This window comes from Bufo gargarizans, chromosome 1 (genome assembly GCF_014858855.1).
Source record: "Bufo gargarizans isolate SCDJY-AF-19 chromosome 1, ASM1485885v1, whole genome shotgun sequence".
In the NCBI taxonomy this organism is placed as follows: domain Eukaryota; kingdom Metazoa; phylum Chordata; class Amphibia; order Anura; family Bufonidae; genus Bufo; species Bufo gargarizans.
In genome coordinates this window covers 265,612,816-265,632,819 of record NC_058080.1, presented here as the reverse complement: position 1 = coordinate 265,632,819, position 20,004 = coordinate 265,612,816, and the positions used below count along the sequence as shown (strand labels likewise).

General features: G+C 44.5%; 1 protein-coding gene across 4 annotated transcripts in view; it reads left to right on the top strand.

Moving 5' to 3' along the window:
* The window catches only part of LOC122944508 (probable E3 ubiquitin-protein ligase HERC3), a 98,860-nt gene that overhangs the window by 54,638 nt on the left and 24,218 nt on the right, over positions 1-20,004 (top strand). For 2 of the 4 annotated variants that reach the window (XM_044302882.1, XM_044302864.1), the window contains exons 9-14: positions 1,285-1,361; positions 3,376-3,500; positions 5,507-5,566; positions 6,562-6,673; positions 16,947-17,136; positions 17,295-17,458. In XM_044302882.1, coding sequence (XP_044158817.1) covers positions 1,285-1,361; positions 3,376-3,500; positions 5,507-5,566; positions 6,562-6,673; positions 16,947-17,136; positions 17,295-17,458 — 728 coding nt within the window. Of the gene's footprint in view, positions 1-1,284; positions 1,362-3,375; positions 3,501-5,506; positions 5,567-6,535; positions 6,674-16,946; positions 17,137-17,294; positions 17,459-20,004 lie in introns of those variants that run through there. The other 2 variants (XM_044302872.1, XM_044302892.1) reach the window with 2 other exon arrangements.

The window sequence follows — 20,004 nt, the reverse complement described above, 5'->3', positions numbered from 1 at the left end:
ATGCCTTGTATGTGCTGACACCTTTCTATCATATCCATCTTGAAATTTTTCCGCAATTATATTACAGTAACTCTTCTGTGAGATCTGACCAGACAGGTCAGTTGTCACTTCCTATACCCATTGGTGATCCTTTTGGAGCTAAAAATGCTGACCCCAATTCTTTTCTTGTCCTTCCTTTGAACTAGTTTTAGTAGGTACTAACCCATTTTGTGCGGATCCGTCATGGACAGATCCATTCAGATAATACAACCGCCTTCATCCGTTCAGAATGGATCAGTTTGTATTATCTTTAACATAGCCAAGACGGATCCATCTTGAACACTATTGAAAGTCAATGGAGGAAGGATCCGTTTTCTATTGTGCCAGTGAAAACGGATCCGTCCCCATTGACTTACATTGTGTGCCAGGACGGATCCGCTTGGCTCAGTTTCATCAGACGGCAGTGTTTTGGTGTCCGCCTCCAAAGCGGAATGGAAACGGAACGGAGTCAAACTGATGCATTCTGAGCGGATCCTTTTCCATTCAGAATGCATTAGGGCAAAACTGATCCGTTTTGGACCGCTTGTGAGAGCCCTGAACGGATCTTACAAACGGAAAGCCAAAACGCCAGTGTGAAAGTAGACTTATGAATCCATGGGGAACTATTTATGTTGTGGATTTTTACCACATGTAAAAGGGTTGTGCACCTGTTGGGCACACCTGCAAGGTGAAGCCTCCTTACCTGCTTCCTTGGGCTGGCTCCCTGCTCCTGCTCCTTTTCTCTCGGGCCTCGGCTGCTCGTCTGTGCTCTCGGGAGATAAACTTCTTTTTTGATGCCACTGAAGCCAATCGCTGGCCACAGCACTGACCTGCTCACCTTATGCCATTTCAAATGGTGACGTGACACAAGAGGAGTGGGTCACCACTGCAGCCAGCGATTGGCTGTAGCTGCGTCAAAACAGAAGTTTGCATCCAGTTAGCGTGGCGGAGCAGATGAGGCTAGGGAGAGAAGGAGCGGTAAGTAGTAGTCCCTTCACAGGTCTGCCCAACAGCGAGGTTTGCCAACGCACACCCCCCAAAAAAAAAAATTGTGCACAACCACTTTTAATTTTATGGCTAAACATCATATATGGATTTTTCTCTCATTGCTTGTAACTGGGTTGTACATCTTTAGGTTTTCTGAAGTGCTCAGTAGCTTGAAGCTCTTATGTTACCAGTAACTTCAGGCTTTGTTAGATCCATCTTTGCTGTTTCCACTGTAACTGTTAACCCTCCAGTAACCTAATAGTTGTTCTCCCTAAACAGATCCTTCCTCGTTCAGTATCATCAAACACATCTTCTCTGGATGGAATAAAACATTTGTGATTTGCTCAAAGCCAGAGGTGAGTTCCAGTTCTCAGCTGTTGTGTAGTACATCAAGTGCAGAATATATGTGTATAATTTATTATAGAGATTAAGAATAGTCCTCTTTTACCAGTGTTGTGATTAGGGTTGTTTCCATACCAAAATTTTGATTCGGTTTCGATACCATAAAAAAGTATTGCGATACTCAATAACATTCGATACCACAAAAAAAAAAAAAAGTACAAAAAAAGCCGTGTGCATTCTGCATTTTATGGAACGCCCGTGCCATAATCGAACAGTCCTATCCTATTTTTTGGGGGGACAAGGTGACTAAAATAAAAAATGGCGAATCACGCGGTTTTTCTTTTACAGCGTTCACCGCATAGGAGATTTTTTTAATATTTTAATAGTTTGGACTTTTTGGACGTGGCGATATGTAATATGTTTATTTATTGTTTATATATTTTATATGTAAAATTTGGAAAGGGGGTGATTTATACTTAATAATGTTTACTGTTTTATTTAATAACTATTTTCCCCCTTAGGGGCCAGAACCTGGGATCTTTTCATCCCTTGTCCTGTTCACCATAATAGAGCTCTATTAGGTTGAATAGGACCTCACACTCTCCCTGCTGCCCTGTGCTTTGTGCTCACTGTAGCAGGGAGATTACCATGGCAGCCAGGGCTTCAGTAGTGTGGCAATGTCTTTCTGCCATCTGTATTTGTAATGTATTAAACGTTAGTTATAATTGGTGGCGCAGTGCGCCCTCCCCTCCTCCTCCCCTCTCTCCTCTCATTGGTGGCAGCAGCAGCACAGGGGGGAGGGAGAGACTGCTTCCTTCTCCCTGTGCTGCTGAGAGCAGTGCGATCCATGTTCTCTGATATTGGGCTGTTCAGTAGCGCAGCCTAGTATTAATAAAAGGCAAATCCCGGTATCGTATCGATACCGGGCTAAAAGTATCGATTGGGTATCGGAAATTTGATACCCGAAACAACCCTAGTTGTGATCACGTCCTCTTATACCTGTAGATCTAGTGGTGAACTTGGAAGAGGTGCTCTGCAGACCATTACGGATCATGAAGTTATGGCATATCAAAATCTTTAGAAAACCCCTTTATATGTGGTCAGATGAAAGAGAGAGGTTTATATTTTTTTAAGGGAACCTGTAGAGAAAGCAGTATGCAGTAGTGACTGGCACATTGTCTTGAACAGTGTGTTATTTGTGATTATGGTGTCACTTGGTCACATCCTTGAAGCACATACCCAGCCCTGTGAAGTCTGGTGTACTCATCAATCCCATTCTGGGCCTTTATTGAAATAGAGTCAGACCCACTTTTTATGTTGATTTAGTGTAACCTATGAATAGTAACCTGCACTAGTCAATGTAATCTGTACTAGTAGTTTGGTCACCCATGTATACTGGCCTCCAGCGATGACGTGTCATCATGGACATTTGACCGCAGCAGCCAGCCACTGGGGCTGTAGGTGTGACATGTCAGCACTACTGAGGACATGTGTCTAAGCGTCAATGCTGCAGTAAAAATTGATGTTCTGATTGCATATTGAGCTGGGAGGACTGATTCGGTGATCAAGAGTTCTACCATATGACAAGAGCATATATAGTCCTTGTTTTAGATACTAGTTCCTGCACGTATACAGTTGCAAGGAAAAGTAAGTGAACCCTTTGAAATTACCTAGATTCCGGACCTTAACCTTATCAAGATGTGTAGTGGGGTGACTTGTATTGATGGCCTGAGAAATAGATTTTCAAGATGGAATGGTCCAAAATTCCTCCTCAACATTTTGAAAATCTATTTTGCAGCTATGAGAAATATTTGGGGAAGTGATTGCAGCCACAGGTTATTAAGAAACTGACCATAAAGAAATCCTACATGCAGCATTCTCAGTTCACGTATCCTGTATAACATTACATCGGTATTATCGGAAGTCATCCTTTCAGTCTTATTACCCTAATCATATGAGATGCAGCAGGCAGATTTTTGCTTCCTGTAAATTGTTTCATAGACTCATGATGTCATTATCTTCTTCCAGAGCCCTGAACCTTCCGATGATTTCCGCTCCTGTAAAACCGTGAATTCCACCAGTCAGATAAACGATGAGACCATTGATTTGTGGAGGCAGAAAGTAATTGATAATAGTCATTCCAACACCATCAAGTATGTGTTTTACAAACCGTATTCTGTATTATCATCTATTAATGATATCCTAAAATATTTTTTTCAGCGCAGAAGTAATCAGATATCTGTTCAAGTCAAATTCATATTTAGCCTGTCAGTTCTTCGGACATGGCTCTTTTCTGAAATACTTGCTTTCCCCATGAAATAACCTTGCTGGAGCACATTTCCTCTGTTATTACTATCCCCCTTGTCAAAGAAACAGTATTGAGAAGAGGATTGTTAATGCCCATTTGTTAATTTATTCATAAAGGAATAACAGAGGAACAGCACAAGGCAGAATTCTAAGAAAAGATGTTAGAGCATTGTCATTTTATCAGGAATGTGAGTACTTGGGGAAACAGATGGAAAAGAAGAAATGCCATTTGGTGAGGTCATTGTTTCCAGTGATCTTCAGGGAGTGGCTGCTTGCAGTCTGTCTCTACGATATGCTGCCCTCGATGAGGACAGTATACGGCAGCTGACAGGTTCTCTTTAACTTCGTTTCGATCTGGAATTTTGGCACGGTAGATGGTCTCACTTAACGGGAATGTGCCTTCAGAAAATGGGTTAAATAAACAGATTTGTGTCCTTATCTGTTTTTTTACCTGTCACCATGATTTTGCGCATAGAGCTGGGGACATGGGCTGCTAGATGGCCACTAGCACATCTGCAGTACCCAGGTCCCATAGATCTCTGCGCTTTTATTGTGTTAAAATAACCGTTTTGAGTGATATGCAAATTACCTGATATGAGTCCTGTAGCCGGAGATGAGTCAAGCGGAAAGAAGCCCAGCACCGCCCCGCGTCCTCCGAATCTCCTTCTTGCTGGCTGACGTCACAGAGCTGGAGCGCCGAAATCTCGCGAGCTAGCGCATGCGTAGTTCGTTCCCTGTGCTGATGCCAGCACAGGGAATGAACATGATGCAGACACTGCGCATGCGCTAGCTCGCGCATCGCGAGATTTCGGCGCTCCAGCTCTGTGACGTCAGCCAGCAAGGAGGAGATTCGGAGGACGCGGGGCGGTGCTGGGCTCCTTTCCGCTTGACTCCTCTCCGGCTTCAGGACTCATTTCAGGTAATTTGCATATCACTCAAAACTGTTTTTTAACACAATAAAAGCGCAGAGAGCTATGGGACCTGGGTATTGCAGATGTGCTAGCGGCCATCTAGCAGCCCATGTCCCCAGCTCTATGGCCAAAATCATGGGGACAGGTTTCCTTTAACTGGCATTTAAAAAAAATATAAAATAATAATTTGGTTTTACATTCCTTTTAAGGTAGAAAAATATTTTCCCCGGGCTGCAAATGGTGAAAAAAATAAGCTGAGCAACCTTCATAGATATCTCCTGCTGTGTGGAAAGCAGCAGGGACTATGGCTTTACGTTTTTTTTTATTTTTTTTTGTTTTACCATGTGCAGCCCAAGGAAAATACCCTGGAATACCCCTTTAAGGCTGGGGTTCACCTCATGTATTTTCCCATCTGTTTAACATATACAAAAGACGGATGTCTCAGACCGATGCCATACAGTGGTATCCGTTCACCGTAGAGTTTCATTTAAAAATAGAAAGAAAAAAAATATAAGCACTTTTGTTTACTGGACTGTGCAGGATACTAGAACGTGGTGTGCTGTGTTTCTCTATCATTTTTTTATTTTATTTTTCTAATGTGTATGTCGAACAGACTCATAAAACGTGATATGAACCCACCCTAACTCTCTGTAAGTCACTCCAGCCAGGACCACACCTACGCTACGCCAGTCGTGTGGCTTCTCACATTACACTATGATCCCCAATGTATTTTGTTCTTCTCACACTCTGAAACCTCAGCCCTCCCTTTAACTTTACAAAGGACTGTATAGAGTAAGTGTCATTTTAACTCTTTAGTGTACACTAGCACTGGGGAGACAGTTCTAATTTCCAGCAGTTTAGGCTCATGCTGTATTATTGTATAGAAAGATACTATGACTACAGACTGCTGACTAACCTATGCTTCCCCATACATGTCACAGCAGCATCGTTCAGACCTTGTCCTCTTCAGCTTGCTGGAATGGGAGTTTTCTGGAGAAAAAGTAAGCACTGATTTACCTATCACTTCCTTGTAATCTTTCCAGATATGAAAGGAATCTGTCTCCTTATACAATGCTGTTTCATAATCCTCCAGAAGATTAAAGGGGTTATCCATTGTAAGAACTTGGCGGAGTACAAGCACTTGGCTATCTCGGCAGACCTATATAGATGAATCGAGTGGTGGACACACATGCCTGTCTGCTGCTCCATGCATACAGGTTTACATGGGCCTTCGTTCCTGTAATCAGCAGGTGTCCGAGCAGTCAGATCCCTGCCAATCCTGCAGATGGTGACGGGAATGAAAAACTCCTTTAATCCGACATCAATGGGGCAGAGCTGGTAAAGGAATATCAGATGTTCAGGGTTATCAAAATGTTACCTGTCCATGTCATTTTGGGAGAAATCTCATACCTAGATGTCTCTGCTCAGTCTCTTGCCTCTGGTCTTGTGATAGTCCAGATTAGTTTGTTTTGTCCTGTACAATTCCGTAACATCAGGCCTGTCAGATGCTGGATTAAAGGCATGGTACTGTATAATGCTGTGGAACAGTTTAAAGGGGCTGTCTGGGATAATTTATACTCCAGGGGCTCTCCTTTCAAAATGTCCTCCAGTGCCACAGAAGTAGAGGGCACCTGTTTTTGGCCACAAGACTGCTGCAGTCAATAGAGGAGATATACTAATACTGGCATTACAGACGCCCATCTTAGTATAAAGTCCGTCTGCAACAGAATACGTCAAATTTATTAAGAGACACAGGCAACTTTTTAACACCACAATAGTGAATACCCCTCAATCAGTTATCCCGGATGTCTTATTACTTATCTATGTATAATTGATCTTGAAGCTCTAGATCTGTTCCATGTATAACACAGTTTGTTCAACGAGCGCTGTATTAATCCATAAGATCTATGTAGATATTAGTAAATTGTATACATTTATCTAAGGACTGTCTCCGTTCCTGCTTTGTGAAGCAACATGTGCTGTTCAATACTTACAGAAATGATGAGCATTTTAAGACCAGCCCCAAGATCCCAGGACTTGACATGCCATCTATTAAAGTACTGTTTGAGAAGCTGATGAATACCCACCATTCCAGGTTACTAGAGCAGGTAAAATCTAGTTGACCATCAGTTAACCATTTCCGCCACTTGTACAGCAGGGGTGTTTTTGCATACTTTCGAATGGTTGTAATTTATCTTCCAACACTTGGGGTGGTTGCACACGTAGGCTTGTTTTCTAAAACTGGCACCTTTTTGGGGGGGGGGGGGGGTTAACCACTTTGGCCAATAGAAATTACTGCAATTTTAGTGGTGTTTTAAGACAATTTTCAGATTTATAGGACTGCTCTATAGGAAAATAAATATAAAGTGAAGCATTATGTGGCTAAAATATGCCACCCCAAAAACACTTGTAAAAGATGCATGGCATGTGGAAGCATCCCTGGATTGAGGTCCGAGTTGTCAGGATAAAGGGGCCTGCATTATCATGGGCATTTTTTTTTCTGCAGTTGGGTAGTGCCCCAGCTAATGGACTCCTACAGTTCTATTTTCATGTGCATCAATGTCATCAGATGCTAGAATTTGTATTTTACAAAGCAATTTTGTGCAAATCTCTGGAGACTATAGTTTATTGGTGAATATTACTAGCTATATTCTTAGGCTACATTCACACGACGGTGAGAAAAAACAGCCGTTAAAAACGGACACCCTGAGGGACAGTTATCAAGGCCTATACACCACAATTGTGGCATAAGAAAGTCTCACATTATGGTGCATGACATCTGTGCACCATAATTTGCAATTTTTTTTTAGCTTCTCTGCACTTTTCAGTACTGCTGAGAAAAGGGGATGTGGCTTAGCGAAAGGGGCGTGGCTTTGCACTGCACCACTTTTACTATAACTTTTACCAGAAAGTGGTGGAAGTTATAGCTAAAGTCTGTGCCAGCCTGTAGCTTCAAATCGGGCACATCTCACGCCAATGCTGGGAGATCAAGACTGGTGGATGGATCCGCCAGTCTTGAAATATCTGCCCCACTGTTTTTCATGGCCATTTTTATTTTTATTTTATTTTATAAAATCCCAACCCCTTCAGTATACATAATGTACCCCCGAGTATCCCCTATCGGTAATAATGTCCTCCAGTGGTAATGATGTCCCCAATTTTGGTCCTGTAATGTAATGTTTGTTTTTAGAAGAAAAAAAAAAATGACTGCCGTTTTTGTGAATGTAGCCTTAATATTCCTTCCTTAGTGTGTTCACGATTTAGTGTTTGGTTAGTTTGGCTATCACAGCTCAGGGTATGTTGATATGCCTGTCATAATACTGAAGAGGGATAACCACGGTGTAAAAACTGCTGTCTAAGGTCCTTTTGTCCTTGAAAATCACACATATTGGTACAATTACGGCGAAGCCGCAGTTATTGCCCTTTAGGTATACCACGTTTAAGGGCCAAAGGGTGACAGCTGTGCCAATCCAACAGACTGTTAGTTGCTGTCTTTTTGCGAAAAGAGCCGAGTACCAATGTGCCCACTAGAATCTTTATACACAATGAGGTCTAGGAACGTGATGGTGTAGTCATGGATCTCTGACGTAAAGTAGAGACCCCAATTATTGTTGTTAAGGTGCCGGACAAATCGATCAAACTTATTTTTGTCCCCTTTCCATAGAATCAGTACATCATCAGTGTACCTAACCCATAGCATAATTGATGACACAAATTCAATCGGATCCTCCCCAAATACCATATCACGTTCCCAACCCCCCCAAGTAAAGATTTGCGTACGTGGGGGCACACAGGCTCACCATCGCCACGCCCTCCACTTGGTGGTAGATCTTCTTGTTAAACATGAAGTTGTTATGATGCAGAATAAACTTTAATTAACTGCAACACAAATTCATTGTGGGCCACAGGTGGAATCCCCCTTTGTTGTAAAAAGGAGGCTACAATAGCACATCCTTTGTCATGTGGAATTGAGTCGTATAGCGCCTCCACATCCAAACTTGACATCCATTTCCACCTGAAGGCCATCAACTCTTTATGACGTCCATGGAATCAGCGCAGTTTGCACAAAAAATTTGTATGAGACACTATACTTCTAAGTGCAGGTCTCCTGAGGATGATTATAGGAAACGCGTTAAGCCGAGGAAACAATTAGCATAGTTTAGTTATGGCTTATAGGAGCAGTAAGCGGCAGTACATTTTATAGTATTCCTGACTGAGCACAAAAGATGTTTGGGCTGCTGCCAGCTGCGTGTACCTGCAGTGCGAGTGGTGGATTTAGCCGTTCATTTTGATACACAATCAAGTGTCTTGGCATTTTTGTGAAACATTGTACTCAGTCAAGTGTGCCTGCAGTATTTGCCCCTTGGCTACTTACTAAGCAAGGGCAACACTGTGGCGAATGATAAATGGTGCAGCTCAGAATAGCCCTCAAAGGGGGGGGGGGTTATAGAATCCGATTAAGGCCTCCTGCACACAACCGTGGTGTGTTTTGCGGTCCGCAAATTGCGGATAGGCAAAACACGGATGGCGTCCGTGCACGTTCTGCAATTTGCAGAACGGCACGGATAGCCTTTAATATAAATGCCTATTCTTGTCCGCAAAGCGCAGACAAGAATAGGACATGTTATTTTTTTTTTTTTGCGGGGCCACGGAACGGAGCATTGAAGTGAATGGGTCCACATCCGAGCCGCCAAAACTGTGGATCGGATGCGGACCAAAACAACGGCCGTGTGCATGAGGCCTAAGGGATTTGTTCTACTTTGGCTCCTTATTTGTATTCCAGTTCTGCACCATTGATTAATATTTGAGAACCAATCAGTATATTCCCTCCTTATTTTAAATTTATACCTAATTAATAAAGACGTTTTTTTGTTTTTAGCATCCCAGTTTTAAGTAAAAATATAAAGTCTTTCCATTATACCTTATTTCTGTGTAGCCATCACTTCTGGCTTTGGCTTATAATCACGGATGGAAATCGCTGACATGTGAACTAGACCTTATGCACAGTTACTGTTTCGCATCAGTGGTTGTTGGCCAAAACCAGGAGTGGAACCTACACCGTATAATGAGAAGATTTCCACCTCTTCTGTGTTTTTGACCTGCACCTGGTTTTGGCTCACAATCAGTGACTTGTGAAAGGTGCCTTAGGCTCGATTCACATTAGCATCATCGCTCCAGTTTGTGTACCAGATCTATTTATAACTTGATACCAGTGAAACACAAAATACTCTATTGACTTTCTTCCAAGTTCCAGTATTTTTGACAGTAAATTTAGCAGACCGTACCCACTCATTTCTGTGAGACCAGCTGATACTGTGGCAGCTAAAATGTATGGAAAAAGAAGGATTAGGCAGTTGAATTTCAACATGCCCAACTTTTTCCTATTACAGGAGATGTGCCTCTACCAGTGCAAATTATTTCCCTCTCCCTGAACGTATGCAGGCTTGGTTGAACCAAGCATGCATGTCTATGGGGGAGTTGGGAGGAATGCTGTTGGTCAAACTAATGTTCTGCTTATAGTTACAGCCAGGTGCATGACCAGCTTAAAGGGGTTGTCCAGGCTTGTTCTGTTGACCTATCTTCAGGATAGCAATAAATAGTTAGGAGCAGCACATCAGTACCTCAATCTAGATTTTCAGAGTTGCAACAGCCAATCAAAGACTCCGGATCCATAGGAGTCAATACTATAAAGTCCACAAAAAAAGCGATGGCAGCATCTCCAATCCAACAGGCTTTATTCACACGTGGTGCATAGAACAGTACAAAAGATCCACAAACAGCAACGTTTCCGCTACATAGCCTTTTTCAAGCTATTTTTGAAGTGTCAGGCAGGAGTATATAAAGCACACTTAGACCCACCTCCCATATCAATCTACCAATAACATGATATATTGCAACATATTATCACCTGTGTTAATTAAAACCACCAATGGGCATTATACATGTGGCAAAACCAACCTCGCCACTGGGTTTTGGAGGGACCTGTTTGCCAGCCTCTTGCCCCCAGGATTATGGCCCATACTAACTTTGAAGGAGAAGACAGACCGGCCGCACAGCTTAAATTTTGTGAAACTGTTTTGGGCAGGAAAGCCATGCTTGCGGCCGGCCAAATGTGACTTCCATGGCACCCCAATGTAAAGGATCTCCTGGCACCCCGACCGGGTACATCCGTTAATGGATGCTCCCAGTGCCTCCCGAGGACTCCAAGCACTCCACTCGACACCGATACCACCACAGGAAACAGGAACAGCTCTTACAAGAGCTAGGAGTAATAGCCAGGAGAGTATACACGTATAGCAATCCCCACACACATGAGACGAGGCTCTATGTTGAATGTAAAAACAGGAACTCTTTATTTGAACACACAGCATTGATTTATACACATCTTCCAACAAGGTTACCACCCACAGGGTTTTGTAAAATCACGTGCATTTACAGTATTGACACCTTCCCAGCAATTGTACACAAAACCCCCTTCCCTCTCTCTGTAATGCAATCAACAAAATACAATGAGCATGGTCTTTGACGCAATTAACTAACACACTGGCATTGTCTGAGACTCAATCAACAAAATACTATTGCCAAACTTAATGGGCTAACTTAATCACTCAGACAGAAACCACACATTTTTCCCAAAACACAGAAAACACCTCAAAACCCCACATATCCCCATAATGTATACATCCATGGATAGCTCTGATCTGGGTGAACAACATATCCAAAAATCACCCAGATCCGAGCAGGGTTTCCCGAATTGGAAGTCACATTTGGCCGGCCTCAAGTATGGCTTTCCTGCCCAAAACAGTTCCACAGATTTAAGCTGTGCGGCCGGTCTACCTTCTCCTTCAAAGTTAGTATGGGCCATAATCCTGAGGGAAGAGGCTAGCAAACAGGCCCCTCCAAAACCCAGTGGCGAGGTTGGTTACGCCACACATCTGCCCCTTCCAGGGAAGACTAACCAGATACCTGACCTCACGACGGTCGGTACCTGAGTTAGTCTGGCAGTCCACCCACAACCAAATACTGGACCTGTTGAATTTGGTAGCCTGTCTCTGTCCAGTGAGTCCACCAAGGTTACGTTGGTAACTGGTACTCCCGGTCTCTGTGTTGCTCCCTGACTTGGAGCGGAGGTTGCTTTGTGGGCAGGGATCAGCGGTACTCTTCCCTGGTGCCAGCGCTACCACGGAAGAAGCCTGGTTGGAGCCTGGTTGTTGGAGGGGGAGACCGACTGTCTCCCCTTTGGCTAAACAGCCCTGTTGCTGAGGGACAGGACCTACTGTCCCTACCCCCTGTGCTGTGAGTGCAGAGACCACGGTCCCATCTGCACAGTTGTGGGGCTTACTGTCTCCCCCTGGTAAGTTAAGCTGCCGCTGGGGAATGGAGACTGGGCTCCCAATTCCCAACAACTCAATCTGCTGCTGGGGGACAGGACCGACTGTCTCTGTTCGCTGTAACTCAGCCTGCCGCTGGTGAATGGAGACTGGGCTCTCAATTCCCAATACATCACACGGCCGCTGGGGAATGGGGACTGGGCTCCCAATTCCCTGTAAATCACCCAGCCGCTGGGAAATGGAGACTGGGCTCCCAATTCCCTGCAATTCACACTGCCAATAGGGAGAGGGGGTAACAAGCTCCTCTCCCATACATACTTCCAGCCTCTGGGGAGGGAGACCGACTGTTTCCGGTCCCAATACAGTGTCCTGTTGCTGGGGAAAGGATACTGGGCTATTCAGTTCCCTGTAGGACACTCTGCCGCTGGAGGTCAGGACTGACTGTCTCTGCCCCCTGTAACTCAGCCTGCCACTGGGGAATGGAGACTGGGCTCCCAATTCCCTGCAGGAGCAGTGGAGAGACCTCGGTCCCATCTCCACCGGCCACCTGGGGTTCTTCCCAGTAAACATCCACAATATCCTCCCAGCTGAAGAGCTCTGGACCTGGGTCTGACACTCTGCTCTCCTGCTGAGCCTTCTCACTGGAGTGGAACAGCTGCTGGAAGCCCTGTTCCAGCTCCATCTCCCAGGTCACCAGGTGGACCAGGTCCTGCTCAATCTCATGAGTGTCGTCCCAGTCATACCTGCTCTCCCTCCATTCCAAGAGATCACGGAACCGGGCTTGTGTAGGGCTCCCAAACTCCAGCTCTGAAAAAGTCTCCCATAACAAGCCAAGACCATCAAACTCCTCTCCATCTGGCTTGTCATGCTCAGCTGTCCTGGGTAGGTACTGTGCCCCATACCACCAGAGCGCCTGGTAGGCATCTTCCAGCCACAGCTCCTGCCATGCTAGGAGTTCCAATTCCTTTACCCATTCCTCCCGGGGCTGCTCTCCCAGGAAGGGCATCCGCAGGGCTACTCGCTTCTGCAACCGCTGGTCTTCCGTGGGGAGTCTCTCATCCCGCAGATACTCCACAATGCCCAGTGCCTGGTACCAGATGCCTTTGCGGGCTGCATCTCAGTCATCCATGACAACCTCCTCGTACTCCACTGCTGTTTCCATTCTGGTGCTGTCAGGGTCGCTGAACTAGGACATGCGTTGCCCTCAAATTGTAAAATCCATGGAATGGTGTCTCATGTAGCTGTCCTTCTGGCTGTGGGAACGATCCCTCTGCTGCCACCAATGTAAAGGATCTCCTGTACCCCGACCGGGTACCTCTATCCAATGTAACGGATCTCCTGACACCCCAACTGCGTACCTCTGTTGATGGATGCTCCCGGGGACTCCAAGCACTCTGCTTCACACCGATACCACCACAGGAACCAGGAACAGCTCTTACAAGAGCTAGGAGTAATAGCCAGGAGAGTATACACGTATAGCAATCGCCACACACATGAGACGAGGCTCTATGTTGAATGTAAAAACAGGAACTCTTTTTATTTAAACACACAGCATTGATTTATACACATCTTCCAACAAGGTTACCACCCACAGGGTTTTGTAAAAACAGCCAATCACATGCATTTACAGTATTGACACCTTCCCAGCAATTGTACACAAAACCCCCTTCCCTCTCTGTAACGCAATCAACAAAATACAATGAGCATTGTCTTTGACGCAATTAACTAACACACTGACATTGTCTGAGACTCAATCAACAAAATACAATTACCAAGCATAATGGGCTAACTTAATCACTCACAGACAGAAACCACACACTTTTCCCAAAACACAGAAAACACCTCAAAACCCCACATATCCCCATAATGTATACATCCATGGATAGCTCTGATCTGGGTGAACAACATATCCAAAAATCACCCAGATCCGAGCAGGGGTTCCTGCTCAAGCATGGCTTTCCTGCCCAAAACAGTTCCACAGATTTAAGCTGTGCGGCCGGTCTACCTTCTCCTTCAAAGTTAGTATGGGCCATAATCCTGAGGGAAGAGGCTAGCAAACAGCCCCCTCCAAACCCAGTGGCGAGGTTGGTTTCGCCACAATACATATCATAGACGTCATCACCTTTCACCAATCGGTGATATACCCATTACCTCTGTAAGGATGGCTGCAGCTGGGCACCCCACCATGCGAGCTCCCATATCATCCTGGCGTTCCCCTGATCGTAATGCGCACGCTCCGAAAGAGCTACAAGTATTCCGCCTCCGAAATAGGTCATGTGATCGCATCGCTCCAGCCCATGTGACCCACAGTGTGCTCAGCAGACCCACATGACCTGCAGGGCCATAACAGTCCGACCCACATGACCTATAGCCCCGATCACTTCAACTTCTCACATCGGAGGAGTCATTGTTACCTTAACATATTAACATCCAGCGCCTGCCTCTTCACCCTCCCTACAGACCCAGCTGAAGAAGGTCGCACAGACCGAAACGTTCGGGAATTATCTATCTGATATGGCATAATACTTACTATATGTAAATGAATTGCACTGGATGTACATTAACGATATTCTGTATACTAAGAATTAAAATGTGAAAATGTATTTTGCAAAAAACTTTCGCAGTGCCGTGGATTAAACTTATACTGTCTAAACCACTCACAGGCACCCACACCGGATCCCAAGTGCGCAGAGTACATATTTATCTAATTGTTACCATAACGACCCACCTACTCATATATTATATATCTCTGAATCCATCGGAGTCTAACAATTAGAGTTTAGTGGATCTTCCCGCTTGCTAGGAGACTATATAGTTTCTAAGGGATGTGTCACAACATCACTGACAGAAATTTCTTTATGTTCGCCGATTTATATCTCGCTTGATGGGGGAACCAGGTGCACTCCAGCCTTCATCTATAAAACACAGATAAAAAATAAATGCATATTACAATCAAAACATTAAAAACAACTTCAAAGATCAGACCCCTATTACACATATATGACTAATACATATAATTAAATACCACTCACATTGAATTTTATATTTAATCCATATGGTTGTAAAGCTTTCAAGGTAAAGATCCACTTTAATTCTTTCTTGCTAAGTATAGCTTCTCTACCGCCACCTCTCCTCAATACTCCAACTTAGCTGTTATGGCCCTGCAGGTCATGTGGGTCTGCTGAGCACATGACGTAGTTAGTATGGCACTGCGGGTCACATGGTCCGGAGCGATGCGATCACATGCCCTATTTCAGAGGTGGAACGCTTGTAGCTCTTTCGGAGCGTTCGCATTACGATCAGGGGAACACCAGGATGACATGGGAGCTCGCATGGTGGGGTGCCCATCTGCAGCCATCCTTACAGAGGTAATGGGTATATCACTGATTGGTGAAAAGTGATGACGTCTATGATATGTATAATGCCCATTGGTGGTTTTAATTAACACAGGTGATAATATGTTGCAATATATCACATTATTGGTAGATTGATATGAGAGGTGGGTCTAAGTGTGCTTTATATACTGCTGCCTGACACCTCAAAAATAGCTTGAAAAAGGCTATGTAGCGGAAACATTGCTGTTTGTGGACCTTTTGTACTGTTCTATGCACCACGTGTGAATAAAGCCTGTTGGATTGGAGATGCTGCCATCGCTTTTTTTGGTGGACTCTATCTTCAGGATAGGTCATCAATATCAGATCGGTAGGGGTCTGACATCCACCATCCCTGCCGATCAGCTGTTTGAGGAGACTGTGCGTGCAGTGCGCCACCTGCCTTCACCCTTCCTGCCCGCTGCTGCTGTCCCATAGACATACAGCAGAAAGAGAGATGGCATGTGCGCACTGCGCAAGCTGTCTCCTCAAACAGCTGATCGGCAGGGGTGCCGGGTGTCTGACCCCCGTCGATATGATATTGATGAGGATAGGTCATCAATATTAAAAGCCCAGACAACCTCTTTAACTTCTTACAAACCACATATTATGGTACTTAAAACACTTGGTGGCTCCACATGTAACTCTGCAAGCACGTTCCTGAACGGAGATCATATAGCTCCTGGAGAGGGGGGCTGGTTGTTGGTGACCGCATTGCTCTCCATAAGGGCTCATGAACATGAACGGTTATGCACATGAATTGCGGTCCCCAATGCACAGGCACCAATGGATCCATAATCTGTCTGGATTGCAAAAAACATAGAACAAGTTCTATTTGTTTTTGTGGTGCGGAGGCTCGGACAGAAAACCCACGGAAGCACTCTGTGGGGTCCTGTGCCTCCGTTTGGCACCGCACCTTCCGGAGTGCAGACCAGTTCAAGTGAATGGGTCTGCATCAGTGATGTGGTGCACAAACGGCCGGTGTCTGTATATTGTGGACCCGCTGTATACGCAAAAAGTGATGGTTTAATACTACCCCTGCCTTTCCAGTTGTATACATTGCTGTGTATGAATGACATGTATAAAATTCAGGAAGTGGCCATGATGCTTCCTGCACCAGTCCCAACAATCACACAATCACATGATCACCAGCTGTCAATGACTGCAAGATCTACTGGGACTTAGTAGACCCAGATCAGCTCTACAGTCAGTCCCCAGAGGCTGTATTCCCCTTGTCACTGGGGTGAACATGTTAGCAATATAAAAAAAAAATACTAATGTTATGTTTCCCCCTAAGCTTGTGTGACCTTACTGGGAGCACAATGTGTAAAATTAAAAAACATTTGTGGTATTAAAAATATAAAAATAGACTCCTTATTTCCCTTTTTGTTTTTCAATTTTCTCTGGTATAAAAAAAAAATAGTCACGTATCACAGAAAATTATTCAAAGCCACATATATACTAATAAAAAAAAAGTGTCTGGTCATGAGTGGGGGGAAAAAGACCAGGTCTTGACCTGGTTAATAATATTGCTGCGGACTGCACTATTGCCATTGCAAACACTGAAATAGGCAACTGAATCCCCACTGGCGGCTCTAAATGCACATATGAACAGCGCCTTACATCTTCTTTATTCTGCATGAATTCTTTCTTTCTAATGTATTTTGATTTCTTGCCAGATCCTTAAGGGCTTTGAAAGTTTTCTGATACCACAGTTGCCCAGCTCTCCGCCAGACGTAGAAGCAATGCGAATTTACCTCATTCTCCCCGAATTCCCTCTGCTGCAGGACTCCAAATACTACATAACTCTGACTCTCCCATTAGCTATGGCTATTTTACGGCTAGACACAAATCCGAGCAAAGTGCTAGGTAAATGTACTTTGTCTCACGTTACTGTATCTTGCTGTACATGTTGTCTAGATTTTCTCACTTAGTGTATTATGTATTGTCCTACATATCCATTATAAAATAAATGGGGGGTATTTACACTAGTCCTGTATCAATGGTGTATTTCTTTTCTTCTTTAGACAATTGGTGGTCTCGGGTCTGCCCAAACTACTTCTTCAGATTGGTTGACCTGTATAAAGGAGCAGTCGTCTATTTGCTGAACGGGCGCAAGACTTTGCTGATCCCTGTACTGTTTGCCAGCTACATCACTGCTGCTCTCAGACTCCTAGAAAAACTGCACAAGGTGATTATAAAACCTGATGGAGTGCAGCACTTTATCTAGGAGACCTTGCCTAGTAGGTGTGTATATGACCTTATGGAAATCATGCCTGTGGACTGGTCATACCTGAGAGTATTGTAAGGCCCCTTTCACAGGGGCAAGTTTTCCACGCGGGGGCAATGCGTCAGGTGAACGCATCGCACCCGCACTGAATACGGACCCATTCATTTCTATGGGGCTGTGCACATATGCAGTGATTTTTCATGCACCACTTGTGCGTTGCTTGAAAATTGCAGCAAGCTCTAGATTGTGCGTTTTTCACGCAACGCAGGCCCCCATAGAAGTGAATGGGGCTGCGTGAAAATCGCAAGCAAGTGCGGATGCGGTACGATTTTCACGAATAGTTGCTAGGTGACGATCGGGATGGGGGCCCGATCTTTATTATTTTCCCTTATAACATGGTTATAAGGGAAAATAATAGCATTCTTAATGCAGAATGCCAAGTAAATTAGGGATGGAGGGGTTAAAAATAAATAAATAAAATTTAACTCGCCTCATCCACTTGTTCGCGCAGCCCGACTTGTCTTCTTTCTTCTTCTTTGAGGACCTGGGAGAAAAGGACCTTTGGTGAACTCACTGCGCTCATCACATGGGTGATAGACCATGTGAGCGCATTGACATCACCAAAGGTCCTTTTCTCCCAGGTCCTTAAAGAAGAAGAAAGAAGACAAGTCGGGCTGCGCGAACAAGTGGATGAGGCGAGTTACATTTTTATATTTTTTTTTTTAACCCCTCATCCCTAATTTACTTGGCATTCTGTATTAAGAATGCTATTATAAATAATAAAATATACAGAACACCTAACCCAAACCCGAACTTCTGTGAAGACGTTCGGGTCTGGGTACCAAACATGCCGATTTTTCTCATGCGCTTGCAAAACGAATTAAAACGTTTTGCAATCGTGCATTTTCCCGCAACGCACCCGCATCTTGTCCGGCCCTCATACGCGACGCCCGTGTGAAAAAGGCCTAAGAGTCTGGCCTATTAGACGGGCAGATAGTTTTTCATTCCAAGGGGTTATCTGGGAAATAATATTGATGACCTATCCATAGGATAGGTCATCATTATTACATTGACCGGGGACTAAGTCTAGGTACCCCCACTGATCTGCTGTTTCGGGAAGTTGCTGGTGAGCGCATCTGCCTCCCAGGAGCTTGCCAAGCACAGCGCTGTACATCATATAGCTGATGTGCTCGGTATTGCCGCTCAGCCCCATTGACTTGAATGGGGCTGAACTGCAACTAAGCCATGTGACCAATATACAGTGATGGCCTAGGATGAGGCAGCGGTGCTCATGGAGCCTCTTTTAATAGCTGATCGGTGGGGTTCAAAGGGCATTCAGTTACATGGTATTCATATCAATTGTCGGGTATATAAAGCCAGTAGAAACTGACACAATACTTGTTCGGTCCATGCCAGGCATTACACTGTTAACGCCTGGCATGTTTCTGATTAGAAGAGGGGATTTGGCATTGTCTAATAATCCTTCAGTCAGGCAGATTTATCCCATCCATGGAAAAGGACTGATTTATTGCTCGTCTTTTGATCGGGGAGCTCTATTACATGTGTTGTAGAAATATTAATAGTTGTAATCTGCTCTCATCAAACTTTGTGTAAAGAAATGGGTAAATCTCCTTTCCCTCAACCACAGTCAGAGGCGGACACAGGTGTTACCATCTTGCTTGAATTCTTGCTGAGCACTCCTCCCCCTCCCTGCCCAGTCTTGTTTCTTTTATTTACTAACAAAAGGTGTACAAGGGGCTGGCCCAAGACAAGGATACAGGAAGTGATGACATGTCAAAGGACAGGGAAAGGCAATCAATGTGGCTAGACAGACAATGCACACACCCCGTCCCTGTATAAGGAAGGATGAGTCATGTCCATTGTCTGACCAGCCAGGTGGCCGCACACCCCCCATCACGGTCAGCATGGACCTCATTCAATACTGCTCAAAGCAACCAGTATCTAGTGAAGATCATTCTACTGGTTCTTATAGGTTTGAGGTTATCTGCGAGACATTGCTACGGCTATTGTCAATATACAGTACGGGTATACCGACAAGGCAGATATGCATGTCTTAAAAGCAGAAGTGTATCCAGAAAGGGATAGCGAAGCCGCAACACAGGTATAATATGTATCTCTCGTTATGCAGACTTCACTTTTCTAATGTGTATAGACATTTGAAGGGAAGAAGCCCAGTGCATTGCACTTAGTGCTCACAAACCGGCAAACGCCCCCCTACACACTGAGAACACGTCTCCAAGCCCATGAGAAGGTTTTCATACTGATGGTTTTACCACTGGTCCCGATTCAACCTAAGTACCCTCTGCTAGAGCGTTCTTTGGCTAAATCCGACACAGGGAGACAGATGACAATCTATAAAAACACACACACATCCTAAGATAAAATGTCCGCATAATAAAATTTCCACAACACATGTAATGAATTTTTATTAATTTTTTATTCGGGCGATTAGACTAGTATTCAAGTCATAATCACTCCCTGTAATT